At 37.5% G+C, this 25569-nt stretch overlaps 1 protein-coding gene across 3 annotated transcripts in view; it reads right to left on the reverse strand.

Annotated features, from left to right (window-relative positions):
* LOC129771204 (GTP-binding protein Rhes-like) overlaps window positions 1-20078 on the reverse strand; it is a 47117-nt gene extending 27039 nt beyond the window's left edge. The window contains exon 1 of one of the 3 annotated variants that reach the window (XM_055774620.1): window positions 19623-20078. Coding sequence is in view for 1 of the 3 variants with exons in the window: in XM_055774618.1 (XP_055630593.1) it covers window positions 5734-5763 (30 nt within the window). In the remaining 2 variants the exon portion in view is untranslated. Of the gene's footprint in view, window positions 1-3925; window positions 4295-5733; window positions 5897-19622 lie in introns of those variants that run through there. The other 2 variants (XM_055774618.1, XM_055774619.1) reach the window with 2 other exon arrangements.
* Between the last annotated feature and the right edge of the window lie 5491 nt (window positions 20079-25569).

The following is a 25569-nucleotide window of genomic DNA, read 5'->3' on the forward strand; positions in this document are numbered from 1 at the left end:
CCAGCTTTGTCACATGTTGTACAGTAAATTACATTCAATGCGACGTGCCGAAGCGCCACTCAGTGTCGCATTGAAGGCGATTTTAACCTGTAATTGAACATTTGCGATGACAGTGGTACAGTGTCGACTTTCAATGTGGGGTCATAATTTGGATCTCTATGTTTACAAAAATGTCCAACTAAATAAGTCGCATTACATGTCCGTCCAATTAGCTAAATGTCGAACTAATTGTAAATTACTGTACTTTCAATCTGGAAACAATTTAAGAATTGGTGAAAATTGAATAATCAGGAAAGTCCCCAACTATCAATAAGCTCAGAACAACTGCCAAATTCACATACTCATCAGATCCTGGCAAACAAATTATGAAAAAATCAATTTGTGTTTTATTATTATTTTGGATAATGTTTTAGAAAGCATTGAACTGTATTTCCTAAACTCTTTTTTGGAAGATTGAATGGCCCTGAAAAGCGCCTTGTTTTATGGAATGGTTCCAATTTAGAAAACTTAGTACTCGTGGTTTTGAAAAAAAACCATTTCGAACGCCCTTGATGCCGCCTTGTTCTGGATTCGCCACCAAAGCAGTTTGTATAAAGAACAAACTTTTTTCTTCTGCTACCTGATGCCGTTTTGCGATTGCGTTTGCCACTCGCCACTCGCTGCAACTGCCTGTTGTTGTCTTGATGTATTCTGTTCTGAATGCTGTTTTTCTTATCGCCGCGAGCAGCTTTACCAGCCAACTCGATCACTTCGGCGGCCGAAACTATATAACGCCGGCTAGGTGGACTGGTGCACTGGTACTAACGCGCTCGGCCTAGCTACCCTTGCGGGGAACTCCAGATCAACACGGTTCGAGCGAGATTTTGCCTTTCCCTTCACTTTTCCACCTTTACCATGGCTGCTTGGGTTGGTTTGTTGATGTGTTGTGATGCGAACCGATGTGGTGTACGGTTTGAGTGAGAATGATCGTTACGGCAGCGGAGCGGGGATTTTTAAGCTGACTGGCTGGCTCGAGAATTACGCATGTGTGAGACTGCGACCAATGTTTCGTTCATTTTTTTTCTTTTTCCTTTCCAATCGTGCTTCATTCTATTTTGCTGCTGCTCTGGTTGCCCGTTTTGGTCGGTACGATTTGAGAAGCACAAAATGGACCAATCAAAAATGGGCACATAGTGCATTTTGACAATGCTTGATAGTTCACAATTATTCAATTATTTATCTCAAGAAAAATGAAATGTTATTCGTTATGATAGATGCGTAGATATATTTCCTATCAATAGATGCAAAAACCTTTGCGATTTATTGAGAAATGCTCGAGTTATAAGCGTTCCAAATCTTGCATTTTTTCCTACTTGTTCAGTGCCTAGATTTCCATTTCACCCCCTATATCTTCCGGTTAGACGTTGTCCTACGTCAAAAAATTGGTGAGATGGGAAAAATATTATTGACATCAAGCCATAACTTATATTGGAACATTATTTTGGAAATTCTGTATGAAACCTAAAACATCTGTAACTTGTAACTACAGATTCTTGGTTTCTTGAAGTGAAAAAATCTGTATAAATACAGATTATTCTGTACTACTCCTGTATTCTACTCCTCACCTTCAAACTGAAGGGAAAAATTCTTATTCAAATGAAAATATCTCTGTGTTGAAAAATCCTACAGAAACGTAGTGATGATGTTATGTAAAATCTCAGCTTTCAAGAAAAAATATAAAAAGTATTGCGCCCTTTAGTCCAAAGCCATGAAAACAACAAATAACAAATACAATCAATAATTATGAAAACAAAATCCGTTTTTTTGCAACCATAATAGTTTTTCAAAGAAGACTAGCTTTGAAAAAATCATCGAATTAATTTGATATGTCGATCATCTGAATCAGTCCAATAGTTCAAAAGTTATGATTTTTTGAAAAACGTTATTTTTGGAAAAAAAAGTGGAAAATTTGATTTTTTTCTGAAATGGAAAATCTGATATTTTGCCATAAGGAATAAAACCACCAATTTTCGCAGAAATCTGAGAATTATTTTATTGGTTTGACATGGACTGGCTGAATGTTAGCTTCGTTGCCTTATTATTTTTTTTATTTTCATATTTCTCTTGAATAAACTTATAAAGGGTGTGTCACATCAAATTGCATCACGGAAAAAACGCTGTAGAAATTTAATTTTTAGGAATTATATCTTCAGCTTTCGCTTATAATCAGATAAGAGTGTATAGATCACGTTGGCCATGCTTCACTGTCAATTTTTCGTAAATTTGGAAAAATGTCGTCGAACGAAAAAGAGCGTCGTGAATTAATCCTGCGCACTCATTTCGAGAATCCGGAGTTGTCACATCGGGACATCGGTAAGATGCTGGGAATCGTCCAATCCACGGTCAGCAGAGTACTAAAATGATACTTCGAGAACCTAACCATCGACCGGAAGGTGAAGAACGGCAAAAATGGATGCTCCGTCAGTGAAAAAGATCACAAGCGCGTAGTTAAGCAGTTTAGACGTGATCCGAGAAGTTCGGTCCGGGATGTCGCCAATAAGCTGAATTTGTCAAGTTCATTCGTCCAGCAGACCAAGCAGCGGGAGGGCCTGCGTACATACAAGGTTCAGAAGGCTCCTAACCGCGACGAAAGGCAAAACATGGTGGGGAAGACGCGAGCCCGGAAGCTGTACACCGAAATGCTGACGAAGCCGCATTGCCTGGTAATGGACGACGAAACCTACGTCAAAGCGGACTTTCGTCAGCTGCCGGGCCTGTTGTTCTTCTCCGCAGAGGACAAATTCAGCGTTCCGGAGGAGATTCGCAAGCAGAAACTATCCAAGTTTGCCAAAAAGTACATGGTGTGGCAAGCGATCTGCTCTTACGGAAAGTGGAGCGCCCCCTTCGTGATGACCGGCACGGTAAACGGGCAGGTTTACCTTAAGGAGTGCCTACAGAAGCGCTTACTACCACTATTGAAGCAGCACGAGGGCCCGACCATCTTCTGGCCGGATCTCGCTTCGTGCCACTATTCAAAGGACGTGTTGGAGTGGTACGAACCAATGGGGTCACCTTCGTGCCAAAGGAAATGAACCCGCCCAACGCGCCGGAGCTTCGCCCAATAGAGAAATATTGGGCGATTATGAAGCAGGCCCTCCGGAAGAACCCAAAAGTTGTCAAATCGGAGGCGGACTTCAAGAGAAAATGGATTTCTGTTCAAAAAAAAAACTACAACCTGACGTTGTACAGAACCTTATGGACGGGGTAAAGAGGAAGGTGCGAGCATACGGGCTTAGGCTCGAAGTATGAATAAAAAGAAAATGCCAAAAGTTGTTTAATAGTTTTTATTTTACTGTCTAAAATTTTCAAAAGGATCGGTCAACTGGGCGAATTTCTACAGCGTTTTTTCCGTGATGCAATTTGATGTGACACCCTTTATTGGCTCATGGAACGAAACAGATGAGCTGTGATGACAGGAAAACTGTTTACGTAATCACGCGCGCTCATGGAAGCTACAAAGTCTCGAACAATAAAACCGTTTGCGTTTACGAGAGAGAAACGAACGATAGATGAAAAATGATGTTCCGAACGACATCGTTATTATGACTACTCCACCTGCCCCCGAGGTGGAGAAGTTACAGCATCAATCTCTTTGATTGCTTTCAGCACTGTTTGGCCTTGAACTTGGTCACAGCAGAAGCCATATTTCAAAATGATTTCCCCGATGTCTCGTAATTCCGAAGCTCAAAATCAAACTAGTGGCAGACGGTGGCGTCAATTATGGTGCACCTCGCGTCTCCATTTCGTTTCGCACGCCGCTCATCAGAAGGAGCTGCCAGAGTTTGTTCATTCTAAATGGAGCCAACTAAATTCAAATCATCGAAAAAATACTGTCCATTGACTGTTTCGCATCGACGATTTCATTGTTATCCTAGTAGAACCATACCTTCGTTGAGCTTTTCGCTTGAATGAAACTCTTTTGATGATACCATCCAGAAAATGTCACGGAATGTCCTCGCTTTGGATTCAATCTGCTTACGCGCGGGACGAATTGACGAGCTCCTTCTTCTGAGGAAAAATTACTTTTGCACTTTGAACTTATTTGAATTAACACATCACCGGCTTTGTTGCCGCCCCCTCGTCGCACTCGTTTGAAGCGATTTTGTTGTAATTGTAGTTTTCACCGCACTGTTCAGTTGTATATTTTTCGTCCTTCGAGCCACACCATCAACAGGTTGCACGATTCGTGGTATTCTTACGATATCACTCCACGGTAGAATCACTTGCCAGCAGATGTTGCATCAATGCGTCGGAACGGACAGTCGGAGAATGATAGCAATCAGTTTGATGACTTCCAGATATATGGTATGTCAATTGAACGCAATGCTCTCTTGGTTTCACTCTCTGATAGCAAAGATAGGGACAGTGAGAGGGAGAGTATGTGCTGCATCCCGAGAGATGCAAACAAAGATGATGCTGATCGAACTGTTAGTCGCTTAAAGCCTGAAACGTTTACGAAATAAATGTCCTTGTGGGTGTTCTGGAAGTTTCTGCCTATAAAAATCACTTTGTTTGGAGTTAGTGTCTCCCGACGCGCACAAATATTACATTAAAATCTCAGATGGAAAAATAATAAAATAGATAATACGTTGAACAGAGTAATCTATATAAATAAAAATGATTTGGTGTCCGTTCCTCACGATTTAACTCGAGAACGGAGCAACGGATTTAACCCTTTCGTTACGAGCGTCGTCTATAGACGACATCCGCGCGACGTCCTGTGTGTACGAGCGTCGTCTTTAGACGACATGAAATTTACCAGCGCGATGTGCATACTTTTCGGCGCAGTGCTCCGCACAGAGGTAGCACTTCGGAGGAGCACACTGCCGTAATGAAAGGGTTAACAGTCAGTATCAGGATTGATGAGTCTCAGTCAGCGTCACGTTTATATGTCAAAAGAATATATATATATACCGCGAATATTGATCGTGTACAGAAAAATAATTTTCGGGGAACGTGAGTGCTAGAAATTATTTAAATCAAAATAGCAATTGTGGGCGGGACGAAGTTTGCCGGGTCAGATAGTTTTGAGTACAGACGATAATAGTTATACTGCGTTTATTACCGGTACTGACTAATGTCGCTGGTTTCATGACTTTCGTCATACTGAGAACAAGTGTGTTAATATAAGGACCACAAATGATAAAAATAATCGAAAAAATGATATTCAGATTTTCATAATCTGTAATTCATTACTACAGATTATTGGTTTCAAAAAGTTTGAAAAAACTGGTGAAAAATAGTTCTTTTTTAAAAAAAATAGTTCTACGATCTACTAATAGAAATAGAAGTCAAAACAGAAATCAGAAGTTATCTCATTGATTAATCTTATACTCTTTTTTAAATTTTGCTTTGAACGTAGAGTATACAGATGGGATACATATGCAGTTATTTTTTCCGAAGCTTAAGATAAACTATTTGGAGTTTAAACATGCCAGAGAGTCGTTAATATCTAAGTGGTACGGACTCAATCCACTTCATTTTCAAGCAAATTCATGCATGTTTTCAAACAATTTTTTGCAATAAATTCTCAGACCACCAGAGATGCCAGATTTACAAATATGTGTGTAAATTTCTGTAAATATCTGTAAAACACTTTTTATTTTTGTTGTAGACTTTTTGGATATAACAATATTTCACAGGTTTTTGAAAAATAAGAGGCTATATTCATCACATCAAAGATATTTGACTCACCATATGACATTTGTCCATTTTCCAATACATATGACGTTAGACCAGCGATACTCAACCTGCGGCCCGGCAGACTTTCTGGTTGGCCCATCTGGTGTTTATGAAGTTTGAAACTCATATACATCAGTACTTTTGCCCTGACATCATTACAGACGTAAGAGAGGATACGATTATTCACAATTAATGAAAAATTGCATTCTCTGCAGCCAGGGAAAAATCTTGAACGAAAATTGTCTCTGATAATTATTTTCTGTTCTGGATAAGATTGTTTTGCTGAAATGCAAGGAGATTTATAGAAAAATAGTGAGGTTAGGGTCTGGACTATGTCTTCTAAGTATTTAAAACATCGAATAAAAATTTGCATTCTATTTTCAACAACTTACATTTGCTTTCAGGTCTGCTTATGACGAAATATGGGTTACTGTTCAATATTGTTACCACAGACATGGTTCATGGTCGTGTGGTGATCTAAAGCTTGTATAGCCTTGCATGGCGGATGGACAATATACACTGCATTTTCTTATAAATTTCACCAACGACAAGACCGCAAGCCCTGGTGGATATCCAATATATTAGCTGTCAAAAAAGTCCTGCGGTATTTATTTTGAATTTTCATTTGTTCATAAAATTAGTTACAATCATCTGTTTTAAGTCAAATATGCGCCGTTTTGTTCGATGACTTGTTCCCAACGAGATGCCAACTTCATAATACCCCTGTTATAGAAGCTCGCTTCCTTATTGGCACAAAAACTCGGATAGCCAATTTTCACAGGCCTCTTTTGTGGCTAACTTCTGACTACCTAGCTCGTTCGCCATGGACAAAAACAGGTGGTAGTCACTTGGTGCAAGGTCCAGACTATACGGCGGATGCAAAAGAACCTCCCATCCGAGCTCCCGGAGCTTCTGGCGCGTCACCAAAGAAGTGTGTGGCCTGGCGTTGTCCTGATGGAAGACAATGCGGCCTCTGTTTATCAAAGATGGCCTCTTCTTCATGAGTGCTACCTTCAAGCGGTCCAGTTGTTGGCAGTACAGGTCCGAATTGAGCGTTTGGCCATAGGGAAGCAGCTCATAATAGATTATTCTTTGACAATCCCACCAAACACACAGCAGAACCTTCCTGGCCGTTAATGAGGGCTTGGCCACCGTCTGAGCCGCTTCAGCGGGCTTCGACCACGACAGTTTGCGCTTCACGTTGTCGTAAGTGACCCACTTTTCATCGCCAGTCACCATCCGCTTCAGAAACGGGTCGATTTTGTTGCGATTCAGCAGCGATTCACATGCGTCGATACGGTCAAAGATGTTTTTTGCGTCAACGTGTGTGGCACCCATACATCGAGCTTCTTTGTGAATCCAAGCTTCTTCAAATGGTTAATAACGGTTTGATGACTTATGCCCAGCTCTTGGCCGATGCTACGGCTGCTACTATGCCGGTCTTTCTCGGCTAATTCAGCGATTTTGTCGCAATTTTCGACGACAGGCCTTCCGGAGCGTGGCGCATCTTCGACGACCTCTACACCAGAACGAAAACGTTGAAACCATTGTTGTGCGGTGGAAATGGAAACTGTATCGGGTCCATAAACTGCACAAATTTTATTGGCAGCTTGAGATGCATTTTTGTCTTTGTCATAGTAGTAATGTAAAATATGTCGGATTTTCTCTTTATTTTGCTCCATATTTGCGACACTATAACTCACGAACGACTTAACCAAACAAAACACTGTTAAGGACTATATTATACCTTTCCAACAAGCTATAGTATGACTCGATACAATGAATACAACTAGAACTACGCGCTTACAACGACACCTCGCGGAAATACCGCAGGACTTTTTTGACAGCCTAATATCAACGAAGAAATACTGATTTTTATAAAAATTAACAACGCGCATGTATGTGTATGTTTGTATGTGTAGATCATTGAAACATTTAAACACACTTACAACACATAAGTTATTTTTTATTTTACAACTAACATATTCACTAGAAATATTTTTTATGGCAGAACAACGTTTGCCGGGTATAAATACAGCCATTCCATGCAAAACCGATATAGTGGTTCTCAGATTCCCCCTTTGTCATAACATTTGAACAACTGAACCGATTTAGATGATCGATATATTAAATTGAAGCCAATAAGCAAAATTTGAAAAAAATATCACGCTTGCGGGAAGATTGGATTCTAGTCACATAGATCTAGTTTAGTCACATAGGAATATTGATCGAAGACTTAAAACATGTTCAATTTACAAATCTCTGATATCGAGATATATTAGGTAAATAATTCTCAGCTTTCCATAAAAAATATTAAAAAATGTAGCACTCCTATTATTAACCGTTAACTATGAAAAACTAACTCAATCAATAATTCCCAAAACAAAAATTCATTTTTTTCGCAAAAGTAATAATTTTTCAAAGAAAAATAACTCGTAAGCTTCAATTTGAAATGTCGATGATATGAATCGGTCCAATAGTTCAAAAGTTATGACTTTTTGTAGTGGAAAAAATGGAGAAAAATTGTTTTTCGAGCCATCGATTAGTTTTGATAAATCATATTTCAAAAATGAAAAAAATTGCATTTCTGATACCGAGATATTTTATGTAAAAAATTCTCAGCTTTCAAGAAAAAATATTAAAAAATATAGCGCCCCCTAGTCCAAAGCCATGAAAACATTAAAAAACGTCTACAATCAATAATTACGAAAATAGGATCCATATTCTCTGCAAGTTCAATATTTTCAATTAAAGCTAATTTTGAAAAAAGTCATTTTGGGAAAAAAAAAAAGAAAGAAATTGATTTTTGGATCACCCTAAAATGGAAATGGGCACCCTAATTAACCCTCCTGTACTCGCGTGCAAAATCATAACACGTATACTCGCGCGCGGTGTCACAGACCGAAAATTGAACTTCTCTGTAATGTTGCCATTATGTATTTTTCAGGCTTTATTGGCATTTATTTGAAGGAGAGGGTATGACTGAATGAAAAAACTCCAAAAAATATCTTTTCTTCATCTTTATTATGTTTTAATAGTCATCGAATTCAGCCTCCTCAAAACAGAGTAATTTTTGATACTCCAATACAAATAACGAAATTTGAATTTTTCACTGTTATTAATTAAAAGTAAGCAACTGAATATAATTCATGGAAGTATAAAGAGCTATAAAACAACATAAAAACATATTCATCGATTGTGGTTTCATTGGAGTAGGAATCAGAACATAGCATAACTGCATGCTCGAAACAAACATATTTTTTACATTTCATGCAGTTGTTGCGTATTTTTCGGGTCTTTTATCAAAGAGAAGAATGTATAACGACCTTCTAGATAATTACCAGATGATAAAGGTTCTGGAATATAAAGTTTGCATATTTCTAATATTCTTTATCTCTGTATTCTTGGTAGACTGAGAATTAATGCCTTTTTTAGATGGGACATGAAAAGATGATATAAAAGGATTTCTAGGAACTTCCTTTTCTTTTCCTTGTTTTCTTGTCGATATTGTCCATTATTAAAAAATATCTCCGAAACTGTAACTGTTAAAAATTACCATAAGCCACCGATTAGTTTATAGTTTACTGTTTACAATTATTCCACAAGTGAATTTCTTTTACAAGTGTGTATATGTATGACCATTATATTCGACGAATAGTTAATATATGGATCCGTTCAATCCAGTTACAAAAGGGACTGAAATCAAAAAATCAAATAAGAATAGTCCGGTAATAATCTTATGCATTATATGCAATAAATATTCCACGCCACTAAAATTAATTCATACATTTCATTTAACAATATTCTAGAATATGAAAAGAGCACTTGTTCTCGGTCTGACAGACCAATATATATATATATATATATATATATATATATATATATATATATATATATATATATATATATATATATATATATGTGTATATACAAAATACAATCTTAAGTGCATCGCGATGTACAAAGTATGAAAATTAACGTTAAAAGACATTTCTATAGATCTGCACACTTTTACAGACTTTTCCACTTTTTTAACAGACATTCACCATGTTTTACAGACTTTTTTTTTAAATCATCTGCCATCTCTTCCTTCCACTTTCTATCGAATATTTTCAAATCGCAGGAGTAAACATTTACGTGACTCTGAGTCCGTTTGTTTTTATTTCGTTCGGAAAAACGTTATGTCAAAGAAAGGGGACATTAAAAATGTGTTGCTCAGTGAAAGTTTAGTTCGTTCATTTCAAAATTTTAATTATTTTTGCCCTTGACAACAATACCTCTTTTATAGTGTTGATTATCATAAGAAAAATAACACTCCTGATCGTTGGATCTCTTTTGACATTTCAATTGGATCTTTTTTGACAGCCGTTTTGATTCAGTCCGCACTACCTAGGTTAATATGTTCCACGTTTTTCCATTTGAATCGGCCCTCGGGCACTTTCCAGCGATACATCATGTCTGTTTTACACTGCATCATGAATTAATTCGTCGAATTGATTCTTGTTTTGTCCTTTCGCACAAATGGGTTTCAAAGCAATTTGATTGTTTGAATGGGTCATCGAATTACAGGTGCAGATTTGGGAATAAAAACGCGATTTGAATCCAAACTAGGATCGTTATTCTATTGTTTCATACCAATTGATAGTTAACTCATGTCATGGATGTCTTGTATTTTTAATTTCAAACGTTGCTGATGAAACCCCCGAGCCGATCTCACGGTTGTGTTTATCCACCATTCAGATCAAACTAGTCTGGCTGAAATTTTACTATCCAATTTTTTTGTCTAGAATTTTAAATTCTGTAGTAGGTATATTGTGCACTGTAAATCATATCGTGGATTTCTTCAATCATTTCACAGGAAATAATTTTGGCTGGACGTACCGAATCATCAAAAGATCTGTTTCATACAATTTTGCTTTGATATCTCTCAAAGTTGTGTGTATGTTTAAAGAAGAGTTATCGTACGTATCCTACTTTTTTCATCTTTCTAATCTAGACCTCCCCACCTCATAATGGATAGCGCCAAACCTTTTACTGCAGTCTAATGAGAGATGACGCCCACTAAAAGCAAATATTTTTCGACGTTATGAGTGCCATGGACTACGCGAGGACCGCGTAGAACACGCAACTTTTTAGCTCGATCTGAAGGCAGAGAATGCTTTAGCCGTATAAGCGGTACTGATAGAACAGTTGGTGGAGCTCTGAGGGCTCCGAGTATCTTTTCGTGTCATACTTTGGTGGATCTAGTTCACAAACTATCAAATAAACTATAATAACTAATAAAGTTATAAGTCTAATAAATAACCAAATAAAAATGGCAATGCATTCTGCAAAAAATCGAGGAACACAAACATTTATTCTCGTATAAAGTAATCAATTATTTATGTATTGCTGCAGTTTGACTGCTGTTGAGCTTGGATTGATATCTGATTTTTTTTATAAACAATAAGTTTCATGCATTATTTTTTTTCCAAAGAACACATCTAGTATTACTAATATTAGCGATAGAAATCAAAGTCCTGATTAACACTTTGAAAACTTTTGTGCTTGAAGAAGCTCTTATTTATTTTCCTTCAAATCATTAGCTTTGAATAGCGTCTATTTATTGGTGGAAGCCAGGTTAGACTCGTAAATAACTCACGCACTCTAGTTCATTTCCATTTTTCGAGCAACGGATATAGGTTAAATTATGTTGGTTGGTCAAGTCGAAAAAAATATCTTGGTTTGTTCACTTTTTTGGTATTCAAATGTTTCCAAACATATTAATTAAATTGATTTTTTAATCCTTTTAAATTGTTTTTAGGGTATTTTTACAGATTCACATATTTTCAAGGTTTTAAAATCCACCTCCTATTGGTGTCAATGCACCTCATTTGAGCTTACTTTTAATCATTCACCAAATGATTATCTGGTACGTGTTCAGACCTTTACTGGATTATAACAGTTACAAATATTATAAACATCATGTTTGCACACTTTTTGTATCAGATTTATATATATAAATCATGTAATTAATGCATCTCGATGACCTCTCAATTCTGAACATGGTTTGTCCGATGCACTGATGTTGGTTTGTAGCATTTGTTGGCAGGCAAAACACTTTTAACGAAATACGCTTTACTTCAGTACAGGGTACCAAAAATTGACTGGACTCATTCTTGGCTAAAAAAAAAGGTGAACGTTTCATGCAAAAAAACGCAATACAGGTCGGACTCGATTATATATGATTCGATTATATATAATTTTTGACTCGATTATAAAAGTTTGAAAGCATTTTTTTCACATTTCAAATATGACATAATTCAAGAAAAAATGTAACCTTTCAACGTTAAAGTGATATTCAAGTGACTATCATATGTTCAGTGGGGTAAAATCGTCATTTTTGAAGATTTTGCTTGAATTTTCATCAAGAATTGTTTACAACAATAATGCAGCGAAATTAAGAAAAATGGAAGTTGGGTGTCAAAGAACAAATTGTAGAGCGGTTAGAGAGTCTTATTTTAATTGATAGAAAAAAATAAAGTTCAATATGAATTTTGAGGATAAAATTAATAATATGAATGCGTTATTACAACCTTTTAAGTTTTCACTTCCAAAAAGTTGTTTAAATCCACATATTATAATCTTATATCCTGCGCTAAATTTTCTCACCTTTCAAATGGAAGCAACAGCATTGTCTTCCATAGTGAACTTTTGAATATAGAGCCAGTTTGAGGCAACAGAGTCCGAAACAAAAAAAAAAAGATCCATAACTCTGTCACTGTTGAAATTCGAACATATGCGTAGAAGGATTTTTCACCTTCTGAAAGATTCTGGATAAATTTATTGTTTTCATGTGAGAAAGGTGTTTTCTGACTTGAATGGGATGAATAAAAAAATATTTTTTTGGCAGCCCCTTCTTAGAGAGGGGGAGGGGTCTCAAACTATCATAAGAACCTTCCCCGACCCCAAAAACCCCTACATACCAATTTTCATGTTGATCGGTTCAGTAGTTTCCGAGTCCATAAGAATCAGACAGACAGAAATCCAATTTTCTATAAGGTACACCGGGGCAAGTTGAAACGATTTTTTCGAAGTTCAACTTGAAAGTTATCTTAAAAAATTACTAAATCACCAAATTGAAACCTGTTTGCAGCATATACAAGGTATAACAGATGACTTTCGAAAATAAAAATAGGAATTCACACTGGATGCTTTGAAAAATATCAATTTTGAAAATGTTTAGTTTTCATATGCATTGTTTCCCGTTGTCTCGTAGAGCGGGAATAAATCCAACTAAATCTAAACATTTTTATGCAAATGACCATTTGTTTCATGTTGTGTAGGGAAGAGGGAGTTTAAAATAGTAAAAAATTGCATTACGTAATATTTGAACGACACCTAGTTGCAAAACTAACAAATTTTACTTGTATTATGTCTGTGTATTCATAAATTATGTAGAACACACTAAGGAACGATATATAAATGATTTATATTTTTTAAAATTTATTATCATTCATTCATACAGCAATCATCGACAAATAACGTCCGGCATCTGCAGCAATGTTTTGAAAATAGTCGATTTTCACTGGCTTCAACTTACCCCAGGGTTGGAAAAAAAAAACATGGGGTGAGTTTAAATGCTCAGAGCTATACGGAATAAGATTTTTCAGTTTGGTTTTCAAAACCACTACACTTGATTTTCTCCATTTGATTACCTGACGTGCGATTCTGACGGTATTTTTGAAAAATCAGTGTTTTTGGACCGATTCAGTCAGCGCGCATGAATGTTTTGATTTCACAGATCAAGTAAGAGTAAATAAAGGCGCGGATTGCGTTAATGCTTTCCAATATTCTGGTAATGGCTGTCATAAGGTGGGTTGAAAAATAATTTAGTAATTTATTTATTTATTTATTTAAATCTGATTCATCTGACATCTGTGGTCTTAATGAATAAATATATAAAAATATAGTACAATTATTTATACAATCGACGAACTAGTTAATCTTTTTTTAAAGCGGCTGGATGTCTCGCCGAAATCAAATAGATCCTCCACCAATGTGAAAGTTCGAATCATCGACGACAGCGGTTCGTTGTATCCGAATAAAGTACGATGAAATCTGTTCTGTAGCAAAGATCGCTGTCGGAGAGGTCGTTGAGCAGCACGAAGGTCCAGTAATGAAAGTAGCCGAGGAGAATCAACTTCCCCATTGAACAGCTTTGATACAAAAATTGCCTGTTGTATTCTGCGTCGTCTCTCAAGGGTGTCCAGACTTAAAAGTCTGCATCGATCCGGGTAAGCCGGAAGATTCAATGGATCGCGCCAAGGTAGATGACGCAAGGCCAACCGGATGAATCTTCGCTGTACACGCTCAATCCTCAAATTCCAGAAAATCACATTTGGAGTCCAAACAACGGCTGCAGTTTCGAGAATTGGTCATACTAAAGCGCAATATAAGGACTTCAAGAAGTATGGGTCAGTGAAATCCTTCGCAAACTTCGAAATAAATCCGAGCTGTCGGTTTGCCTTAGCAATGATTGAGGTATAATGAGTGTTGAAGTTCAATTTCTGATCCAGCACTACTCCAAGGTCAGTAACTTTTTCAACTCTTTCAAGCACCGTCGATGCAGTAATCAAACTGTAACGGACTTTTGGAACGATGGAACGTCATGACGGAGCACTTCGGTACGCTGATAATCAGTTTGTTTAGATGGCACCAGTCAACAAACACATTCAGCAAATGTTGCTAGCGTTGGCAGTCTTCAGCTGAACGGATCATGCAGAATATTTTCAAATCATCAGCATAAATAAATTTGCCGTTCAACCCTAATTTCGCAGCAATGTCATTAAAAAATAATATGAACAACAAAGGGCCTAAGTTGCTTTCTTGAGGGACTCCAGAAGAATTGCAGAAGCACGAGGAAACGCAGCCATGAATTTTAACGCGCCGTTTTCTTTCCGTCAGGTATGATCTCATCCACGACACGAGTTTTGCAGATGATCCGAGACGTGATAGTTTAGCCAAAAGTATGTTGTGGTCGATCCTATCGAAAGCCGCCTTCAGATCGGTATAGATGACATCGACCTGAGCCTTGCCCTCCATAGCAATAATGCAGGTGTTGGTGAAGTTCAACAGATTCGTGGTGACCGACCTGCCGGGCATGAAGCCGTGCTGATCGGTAGAGATGTAACGCTTGGATTGAGTAAGAATAACTTCACTGACGATGATCTCAAATAGTTTGGACGCAGCCGACAAACTTGTTATTCCACGATAGTTCCTGACGTTTCGATTATCACCGTTTTTGAAGACAGGAAACATGAAAGACTTCTTCCAAATTTCAGGAAATACTCCATCATTGAGTGATCGGGTAAAGATGACAGAAAGTGGCTCGGCTAGATCAGCAGCGCAGCGGCAGAACAATACCGATGGTATGCCGTCAGGACCCAGCGAAAGCGAACTTTTTAATTTTTTTGCAGCGGAGATCACCATGGCAGGAGTGACCACGAACTTCGTCAAACTTATGACGTCCGAAGGAACACCTAAGGAGGCAAACTTAACTTGAGCTTCACTGGGTGGTATATGGTCAAACACGGATGTAAAGAACTTGGCGAAAAGCTCACAACATTCAGTATGAGTATTCGCTTCGACGTCGTCATAGAGCACGTTGCTTGGGAGGGTTGAGTTTTTCCTCTTACTGTTGACGAATTTCCAAAAGTTTCTCGGATTTTGTCGCAGATTGGTTTGCATTCTCAAGACGTGGGCCTTGTACAAAGTTTAATTCAGCTTACGATACGCATTACTTGCATGTTGAAATCTGAGTTTGCTGTCAGACGACTGTAGAACACGATGTTTTCGCTGACAGGCGTTTTTTTCGCGTTTCAGCTGTCGAAGTAAAGCCGTACTCCAAGAAGGCGAAACTGGACGTCTTCTGTGGGGTACATTCTCCCGCAACCAACGTTGAATGGTGAAACAGAAATCGGAAGCCATTTCATTAATATTTTGACAGGCATTCAGGTATGTCCAGTATGTCCAAGAGTGGGGAGGTAATAACCAAGTGCATCGTAGTCGATTTTTCCAAAATCGGGGGTGTATTCATCGGCAACAGGATACCCGTCACTGTACTGGCACGTACGAGGTACTGGTAGAGATATTTCCAATGGTGGATGGTGGATGGACACACTAAAACGCGTCAACTACCAGCGTGGATACAATGGCGTGAAATTTGCAGTGCACTTAAAATAAAATTACACCGGTAGTAAGAGAGATAACAGTGGGGTGTCAAAGAACGATTGTAGAGCGTTTGAAGGCTTCATTTTTCTTTTTGATAGAAACATTCAAACAAACATGTTTATCAAGCATTTTTAGAAGAAAACTAATAAAAACCCCTAAAAACACTAACTCGTAAGTTTTCTACTTCTTAAATTCACTAATTACAATTTTTTGCAACTTCGTTTTGTATCAAATTTTCTCATCATCCAAATGAAAGAATTGTTCTAAGAAGCGTATTTTTTAAATTAGAGTCCCATAAAGATAAACATTTTGGACTCAAGAAAAATTCAGTAACTCTTTCTTAGTTGAGATATGCATGGAACGATTTTTTTTATCAAATACGATCCTCTATCACATCTTAAAATATTTGCACTCAATAATACAAAATTAGCAACAAAATTGAAAAAAAAAGTTTTTTTCGAGTTTAAAAAAAATATCTTAATCCGTAATTTTTTGATTTAGTTTTAAACGCATCTAAAAATTTCTTAAGTTGTATGATTTATTACGGAATTATTTATTAGGTTTTGTTATGGAAACATCTTTGATTTCAACCGGATTCATTGCCAACAAAGCTTTACAAAACTAAATGAGATTGATTGAGAGTGGTATCTAATAAATAAAGCTATTATTTGATGCAAAAACATTACCATATGCTTCCGAAACACATGAAATCAAAGTTGTTGTTCGATTTTTTGAACAGCTGGACGTTAATGGGTTAACAGGTTGAGACCTGGCTGAACTGGGGCACTGACAACGAACTTTCCGTCTGGCCCACGTTGGTCCCTGCACGCTCAACTAGGAAGAAACCCGCGAGAGATAATATAGCGTTAGTTATCACAGTGAAAAACGATGAAGATCGTAAACTCTGGTACTACCTCTCCAGGATTTGCCCCGACATGAAGGTTGAAATGATGAAATGATGATGAAATTTCACGATTTCCCTTCCGAAACATCTACGGGCAAACACAAATGCAACAAAATAAGGATGGCTCATATCGAACCATTCCTTCATCGAGTTTTGCGCTGACCAACACATTCAGCGATCCATTTTTATTTATATTGATTTGTTAGTCTCAATTCAACTCTTCATATTAATTTGCTCTTAAGATGAGGTACTTACAATATGTATCATGTAATTAATAAATACCTTATATAAACAATTTAAACAGATTTCACGTAAACTTTAAACACTTTAATCTGCTTTCGCTCGTTGGCAATGCTGCCGTTTGACGGTTCATTTTACGCATTCCGAATTAAGAAGGAAACATTCCGACAAATCAGGTCATGAGTTTTGTCGAACCTCCTGATGACAAATAAGATTAAATTCAAATAACATTAAAGAGCAACAAAAATACGCAGTAAAATGAGAAATTGTGATAAAAAAAGTTCGAAAATGGTGTTGAAGACTTCGCGGTGTCATTTTTTGAAGTTGGTGTAGGCACAATTAACTCGCTGTCGGAAGCGGTGGCCTCTCGCCAGCAAACTTGTGTTCCACCGATTGCCCGGTTAGTTTGAAACATAGGAGACGATCCTTCAATCCTACAGAGTTTTTGGATACCAGTCAATTTATAAATACTATCATTTTTATAACGCTTATAAGGATTGAATATAAAAAAGACTTTCTAATTAAATATTTCTGTAAATATTACATTCGGGTAAATATTGCATTCGGGGAAATGTCACATTCGGGTATATGTTGCGTTCGGTTAAATGCCGCATTCGGGTGAATGTGCATTCGGGTAGATGTTCCATTCGGGTACTTGTCGAATTCGGGTATTTGTTACATTCGGGTGGATGTCTTTCGGGTAGTTGTCGTTCGGGTAACTGTATTTCGGGTGAATGTGGCAGACACCTAGCAGACCTACTCGGTCGATTCTTGTCTTCGCCATTAACCTGACTAAAAACGCTTTTAGCAATAGAATGTGGAGTTACCAATAATTATAACCATAATTATAACCCATAATTATAATTATAACCATAATTATTACCCATTTTATAAGCATTACAATCTGTACGGCCGGGGCCATACAATTTCACTTCAATTTACACCTCGTCACTCAATAATGTGCCTTTCGTCTTTAAGTATACTGTAAACTCGTACAGACTGAGAATAGGGCTACTCTCTATTCACGCCCAATAAAACGAATATGACTTCACCTTCGGTATCGTTTCGCTTCACGTCTATTTTTTTCATTCTTCACACCGAAGTTCAAATCGTTATCAAATCGTCAAATGAAAATTAAAGAATTCGATATCGAATGAAAGTGTCTTATTTCGAATGAAAATTTCGTTGGAGCTTGGATTCGATAGAATGTGCAATATACTAGCAGGCGTAATCAGTTTTCGGCGCTGGTTGTAAGATTAACATGCACTCATATGTCTCTTTAAATTCTACTTTTTTGAAAGACGGTCCGGGAGAATCCGGTTTGGAGGAATGAAATCGAATGAAACTTTCAATTAAAAGCAGTCATCGTTCTTTCACATGTGAAACTCAAAGTGATATGAAACCCATTCAAATGATAATGAATAGGGCACTTTCAATCGTCAAGTGAAAGTGAAAGCTTTCAAATTCAAAGGAAACGACAGCAAAACGAAAACAAAATTAATTAATCGATGTTTCAGTTTGCGTAGTGGATTCATTTGTTGACAGAATTTTCACCTCAAACTATCACAATCCCATCTCAAAAGTTACGGGTCGAGGAACTAACGTGGCCGTGGCAGGTTTCGATACAACGGATTTATCGATAAATATCATTTTACGCTTCCATTGGATCTCAACTTTAAAGTATTTAAATCCTCTCAATAGACGCAATTGGCTAACTCCCAATTGCCATCGTTCTCATTGCGACTCTAGGGTTTCAACGGAACCCAATAAGCAAATTCCAGTTGCGGTAAATGAAATAACTGATAACTATGCGAGCGTAAAGTATGAGAGAGAGAGGACGCTTTCGGTTTCCGGAATGCCAGGGACCGGTCGGAATAATCCCACGAAATTCGAGATAAACGAAAACTTTTAACGTGATTTCATTGTCGATGTCAAATATTTGCTTCCTCTCAACTGTGTGTATTTTACAGAACTTTGTCTTCTGAAATCATTTAATGCAGCTCAATTGTTGTGACACTGAAGGTTGACATTTAGCATCCTCATTGCTGCTGCAACTCGGGTACAATGTTTAAGGTGGGGGAAATGATTGAAATTCCATTTTTATAACATCATTTTTCAATGTTTCTCTATCCATTTAAGGCGCGTGACAACCTGCGATGATGAACAGGAAATCACTTCCCGAGACACGTGTCTTGTGCTAGCGATTGGGGCTAAAAATCGATATGCATCTGTGTCCGACGAAATGGGATGGAGTGTCACTCCCGGCAAAATGTATCCTCTTTCCATGAGCCGGTGTGCGATGAGTTTGTTGTTCAGTTTCTTTACGGACCTCGCCGAGGTAAATTATGTATGTATGAAGCAACGCACGAATCTCATGAAAGTCAATATCTGTTGGAAATTTCAATCTTTTCCGGTACCTAAAAATATGATCCGGTCATATTTTTAGGCAATGTAAAATATTATCAATAAACAAAGAATAATTGTTTACAAATAAAGTTTTGCTGCAGAATATTATACGAATTATATTTCAAGCATAAATACATACCTCTGTCCTCACTCAATACTGTTTCTTATCGCAAATATGCAACATTAATATTCATCGGCTAACCGCCTTCAACCACTCCAAACAGATGCACTAATTGTCGTTTTCCGGGAAAATTATCCAAATCTGTTTCAACACGTTAGTCCAACTTGATTACGTTGCTACCGCAACGTTTTCGTTATCGCTCAACCACCGTTTGCACAATTTTTTTTCGGTAAACAAACGCTAATGGAATATCTCACTCTGCACGGTTCCCGAGCCCCGGTATTATCAATCGCCTCCGGGATGATATCAACAGGTGTCACACTTAATTCGAAACGCGCGCTCACACCCACTACAAGCACCACCGATTAATCTACTTTTTGAGAGGATGTAATTATATTCACGATTCAAAAACACCACACAGTAAACGGACAGTTGCTCTCAGGGCTGTGCGTGGTTCAGTATACACTCGAAACGATATCCCGACGAGGAATGACTCAAGTGATGCTGATCACTTCATAATTTATACATCACTCAAAGCCTCTTCCTTTATCGCATCACATCTCGCTCTTTCTCTTACTTCCGTCGAGCGCATCGAGAGAAAATGTGGAGCACATCTCAGCTTGATCTTTTTCCACCATCCCCACAACGCCACACAAAAGGGAGGACCCACTTTCCCCACTCGCTGTTTGTCCTTTTCGGGAAACCATCTCACCGTCATTCTGCGTGCAGACATGATAATGATACGATACTTAGGAGGCCGATTTTCACTTGCTCGTTTCCTGTTCTTCGAGTGGTAGCGTGGAACCCCTTTCGCGAGAATTGAAACCAACTTTTAAGCAGCTTATGCCAATACTTCCTGCAACGCCGCGTATTGGAAGGGAATCGTACATATGGGTTGTTTCAAAACCCGGTTCGACAGATTTCCAACCGCGTGAAATGTTACATTGTTTTCCAGTATGCCGCTAACAGCTGTTTATCTTTATTATCCGTGAAACCTGTAATAGACACGATAGATACACAGAAAAAATAAATAATAGAATCCAACAAGACAGCACAAACTGTTGAATAATAATGTTGGGGCACTCCGAGGGCGGCGATATCATCGCATCTGTTACAGAAGCTGCTGAAAAGCTTTCATTTTACAGATGCTCAACATACCAGAAGTCGTTATTTATTGTCCTATCCTGTCCCCCACCCGACCTTGGGGCTTGGCATAATGAGAAGCACCTGAACCCGGTGAGTGCCTTCGCCCAACAAACGCAGGGAAGAAAACTGAATAAAATATTTCTAAGGCATCAATTTTCCCCTAATTTGATGCACGGCCAGCAGCAATGACTCATTTGGTGTGGAGTGGTTTATCGATTTTCTTGAAGTGCTACATCGAAATGGAACTCTGATAACAGCGATTTATTTAGACGGTAAAATATGTCATAGTTTTATTCCAATATTGGCCATAGACTCCATGAGAATAATAAAAATTTATAAAAAATTAACCTCCAAATGGTGACTCTGAAAGAAACATTTGTTATACGAACTAAACTGAACATCAAACGGATTGGAAAAGTTGTAGTGGCAGAAAGAATCCGGAATCGTTAATTATTAATCTTGCATATTTTCAATAGTAAACTGTTGAAAAAATCTGATAGCTAGATATTCCAACATCAACACGAAACACTCGATATTCTCTGGTTTTCTTGTATCGATGTTCATAAATGTATATAAAAATGCTAATTGAAAAAATCGTCAATTCAAATGGTGACTCTGAAAGAAACATTTGTTATACGAACTAAACTGAACATCAAACGGATTGGAAAAGTTGTAGTGGCAGAATGAATCCGGAATCGTTAATTATTAATCTTGCATATTTTCAATAGTAAACTGTTGAAAAAATCTGATAGCTAGATATTCCAACATCAACACGAAACACTCGACATTCTCTGGTTTTCTTGTATCGATGTTCATAAATGTATTTAAAAATGCTAATTGAAAAAATCGTCCCTACAGAAATATGAATCGTTCGGTCACCTTTTTTCTTTAGTTTATTTAGTTTAGTTAAACACAAGAAGAAGCCATCATCTTACAGTGTGTCTTAAATTTAAGTTTAAACAACCAGCTTGCGTCGGCAAAATTATCCTCTGTCTGGAAATTGCCTGTGGAGACTCGTAATAACTATATTGACAGGTGATGCAAATTAGAAATCTGATGACCATGAGTGCTCCCTTGTGAAGTTTGTGAGGATTCTGTAGTGAGCCGATCCCAACGAGTGCTGCTTATTTTTGGGGAAGGGAAAGGGGAATGGACAAGTGGATTTGGGGAAGTATAGTTAGCTAAATTAAACCATTAGTACTTTTTGATAAGATATCCGAAACTTTGGGGATAATAGAGTGTCGCCATTTTCCAAGTCGTCTTTTCTCCTTTGATTCTGACAAGTGCTTACCATCGACAAATGTGGAATAATTTTTAATTTGCATCGACTCACCTTGTCCGTCACAGGAAAATTCCTTCTTCTTCTCCTTGGATGACACTAACGTTCCCAGTGGAAGTTTTGCCTTCTCAAAGTAAGTACACTCTGTCCAACTTCTTTAAGACCAGGTGATGATCTTGCTGCTTTGTGTCATTGTAAACAAACAGTGCTTCAACTTATGTTCTAGTGTATTGGTATTGGTGACTACCATACACTGCATGATTTTCATATGTGTGTGTGCAAGCGCTGAGCGCAAACCAAAGGTTTTGTGTCATATTTTTATAAGACCAGTTATATTGTTCCAATGTTTCAGAAGTTTTGATCAATAAATCTGAAAAATGCCGAAGGGAAAAGTGCTCACGGAGAGAAAAGAAAGACAAATCGATGCAATTCATCAAGAAAATGTTGGTATCAGATAAATTTCCCGTCGGATTATACGATCCCATCAAGTATTGCTCAAGTATTTGGCGAACCCTCAAGGATACGGTAAGAAAGAGAGAGCTTCACGTAAATCGAAGCTCTCTGACCGGGATAAGCGGGGAAAAGCTAGAACAGCTTCGAATATCTAAAGATCGCTTATGCAAATAACGCAATATTTCAATTTAAATGTTACTCGGGTGACAATTCGTCAAGTTTTGGTAAAAAATCCTCACATAAAGAGGGTTCAAAAGGTTAAAGCTCCTTATCTTACACCATCTCACATTGGAAGACGTCTGAGTTTTGCCATAGCTCACATGAACCGACAGTGGGACATGGTATGTTGTGACAATGAATGTTTCCAAAAGAATACATTTTGCAATATAATTCCATAACGAAAATAAAAAATCTCAATGTATAGGCGAAAAAAAGTTCAATTTGTATGGTCTTCATAGTTTCAACGGGTACTGGCGTGATTTACGGAAGAAGGAACAGTATTTTTCAACCAGGAATTTTGGTGGAGGCTCGTGCATGGTTTGGGCGCGATTCTGTGCAACCCGTAAAGCTCAAGATAGCTTTCACATCATTCAAGGATTACATACATGTTCTGAAATCCTCTCTCCTACCGTTTTTGCGTGGATATCGTCACAAAAAAATCACATTCCAGCAAAACAATGCTTCTATTCATACGAGGGTCACTATTTATATTTCGGGAATAGGAACAAAAACAAATAGTTAAGCTGCGAATATATTTTTATTGTTTTTCAAAGTACTCGCCACGGTGATCGATACACTTTTGCATGCGCTTAATCCAATTTTCAAAGCATTTATTCCAATCGACACGAGCCTTTTTTTTTTGAGCGATTGTCAAATTATGTGGGACCCAACGTGAACATAATTTTCGCACAACTAAGTGTTCATGTAAAATCGCATATATTCTGGTGGAACTAATGCTTAGGGATGCCTCAATCTCACAATAGGTTACATGACGATCTTGCTTAATCATTTCGTGCACATCATCGATGTTTTCTGGCACTACAGTCGATTTTGGACGACCTTCACGAAACTCGTCGGACAGCGAACTACGACCACGATTAAATTCACTATACCAGCGATACACAGTGGTTTTTGATGGAGCTTCATCGCCAAAAGTCAAATTAAGTTGATTGACGCACTCTTGTTGTGATAATCCACGTCGAAAGTCGTAAAAAATCATCGCACGAAAATGTTCACGATTCAGTTCCATTTTTTTGCCGAGACCAAACTTTCAACTAAATATAAAATAAACAAATAGCGTCCGTATGACAAAATGTTCTGAGTACGTATATCGTCAAAAATGTCAAACTTTACGATGGAACCGTCAGATGGACTCACATGACATCAGTGTTGCCAATTCCCGAAATATAAATAGTGACCCTCGTACCAGCAAAAAAAACTAAGCAATTGATAAGGATCCAAAAATTTGATTCAAAAATTTTGTGGACTGGCTGGCTCGCTCTCCAGACTTGAATCCTGTTGAAAATCTTAGGGGGATCCTTGTACACAGAATCTACACTTACTACACAACAGTACATCACGATTGAAAAGCTCAAGGTTGCAATTTCGGAAACATGGTATAAATTTCGAGAAAATCGTTCAGCAGCATTTGGTAAATAGTATCCCAACACGAATTTTCCTTGCCGAAATGGCAAGGTTGCCAATTATTGACATGTAAATCTGCCGATTGTTTTGAATTTTTCATTGATAATATCCATGAATTTTGAAATGGTATTATAGAAACTGGACAGCTGAAATTATCATATTTAAGCACAATAAATAAACGAACAACTCTTTTGAACGAAATTGACGTTAAATATACTTTATTCTAAGCATTCAACAATGTATGATTGTATCTCTTTGAAATTCTGTTTGTGTTGCAACGAAATAGAATCAGGGTGGTTTTACAGAAATTGGACAGAGTGTATTACTTGCGTCATTTTCATTAGTAGTACTTATTTCAGATTTCTATGCTGGATAACACGCCTTGAATGTAATCAAGAGTGACAAGCTCTAGAATACGCGTTTTCACAGTGCAAGTCGGAAGAAATATCTTTGACGAAAAATTCCCCGTCCAGAACGGGAATCGAACCCGAATCCCCGGTATGATAATGTGGGACGCTATCCACTCGGCCACGGGAGAAGTAGAGATGGGCAACGGAGTTCATTTCGTAAACGGCTCAGTTGCTGCACCTAAGTGAACCATTCCTTTTGATCCGGTTTTGAACAATGAACGCTAGCTGGAGCCCAATATGAAGCTACCTCAGAAGCTATTCATGTCCTAGCATTGATATCGTTGGATTAGATAGGACATTTTTAAATTTGTGTGGAATTAATTTTGTGTAATAATTACTGGGGAAAGGAAAGGGGCTTCTTCTTTTAAAAACGTAATTGTATTTGAAAATATGTTTCTTACCCGTCAAAATCCCGTAATATTTTTTTTTTCTAAACATTCCGGTAACAGCTATCACGATGACACGTACATGCAATATTTTTCCAATTTGCTTTCCCACTAGAAAATTATTTGTTTATCCCATCAATAATTTGTCTCAACTTCCTCCGGCTTTTTTCTGATAAGCAGAAATAATATAAATATTACACATGAAAGTGGAAAATTAAAAGCTTTCCCGAGAATCAAATTTTATTGCAATGAAGAATGAATGAATTCCAATCCTAATTGCAAATTCGAAATTAAGCATACATGACCAAAATATGCCACTGAAGTCGACCTCGTCTTGTAGCGTATTTCTTAGTTTGTGTAGCAGAAAAAGGCCCAAACAATATGTCCTTTTGTTCGCAAATATCATCGAGAACGCAGAGCTTCAATTTTCTTTGAGAAATTAACAAAAAAAAACTCATTTAAAACAACCACAAGATTTTGACAGATAAATGTCACGTTACTAATAAAATAAGCACCGTAAACCGGGGGTAAATTAATCACGATTGCCTGAAAAATGTAAATATTTCCCAGATTTTTTTTTTAATTTATACCCAATTATTTTTAAAACCAGTACTGGTTCCAAGGTCACAAAACGTTATGATATGTTT

Source organism: Toxorhynchites rutilus, chromosome 2 (genome assembly GCF_029784135.1).
Source record: "Toxorhynchites rutilus septentrionalis strain SRP chromosome 2, ASM2978413v1, whole genome shotgun sequence".
Classification (NCBI taxonomy): Eukaryota; Metazoa; Arthropoda; class Insecta; order Diptera; family Culicidae; genus Toxorhynchites; species Toxorhynchites rutilus.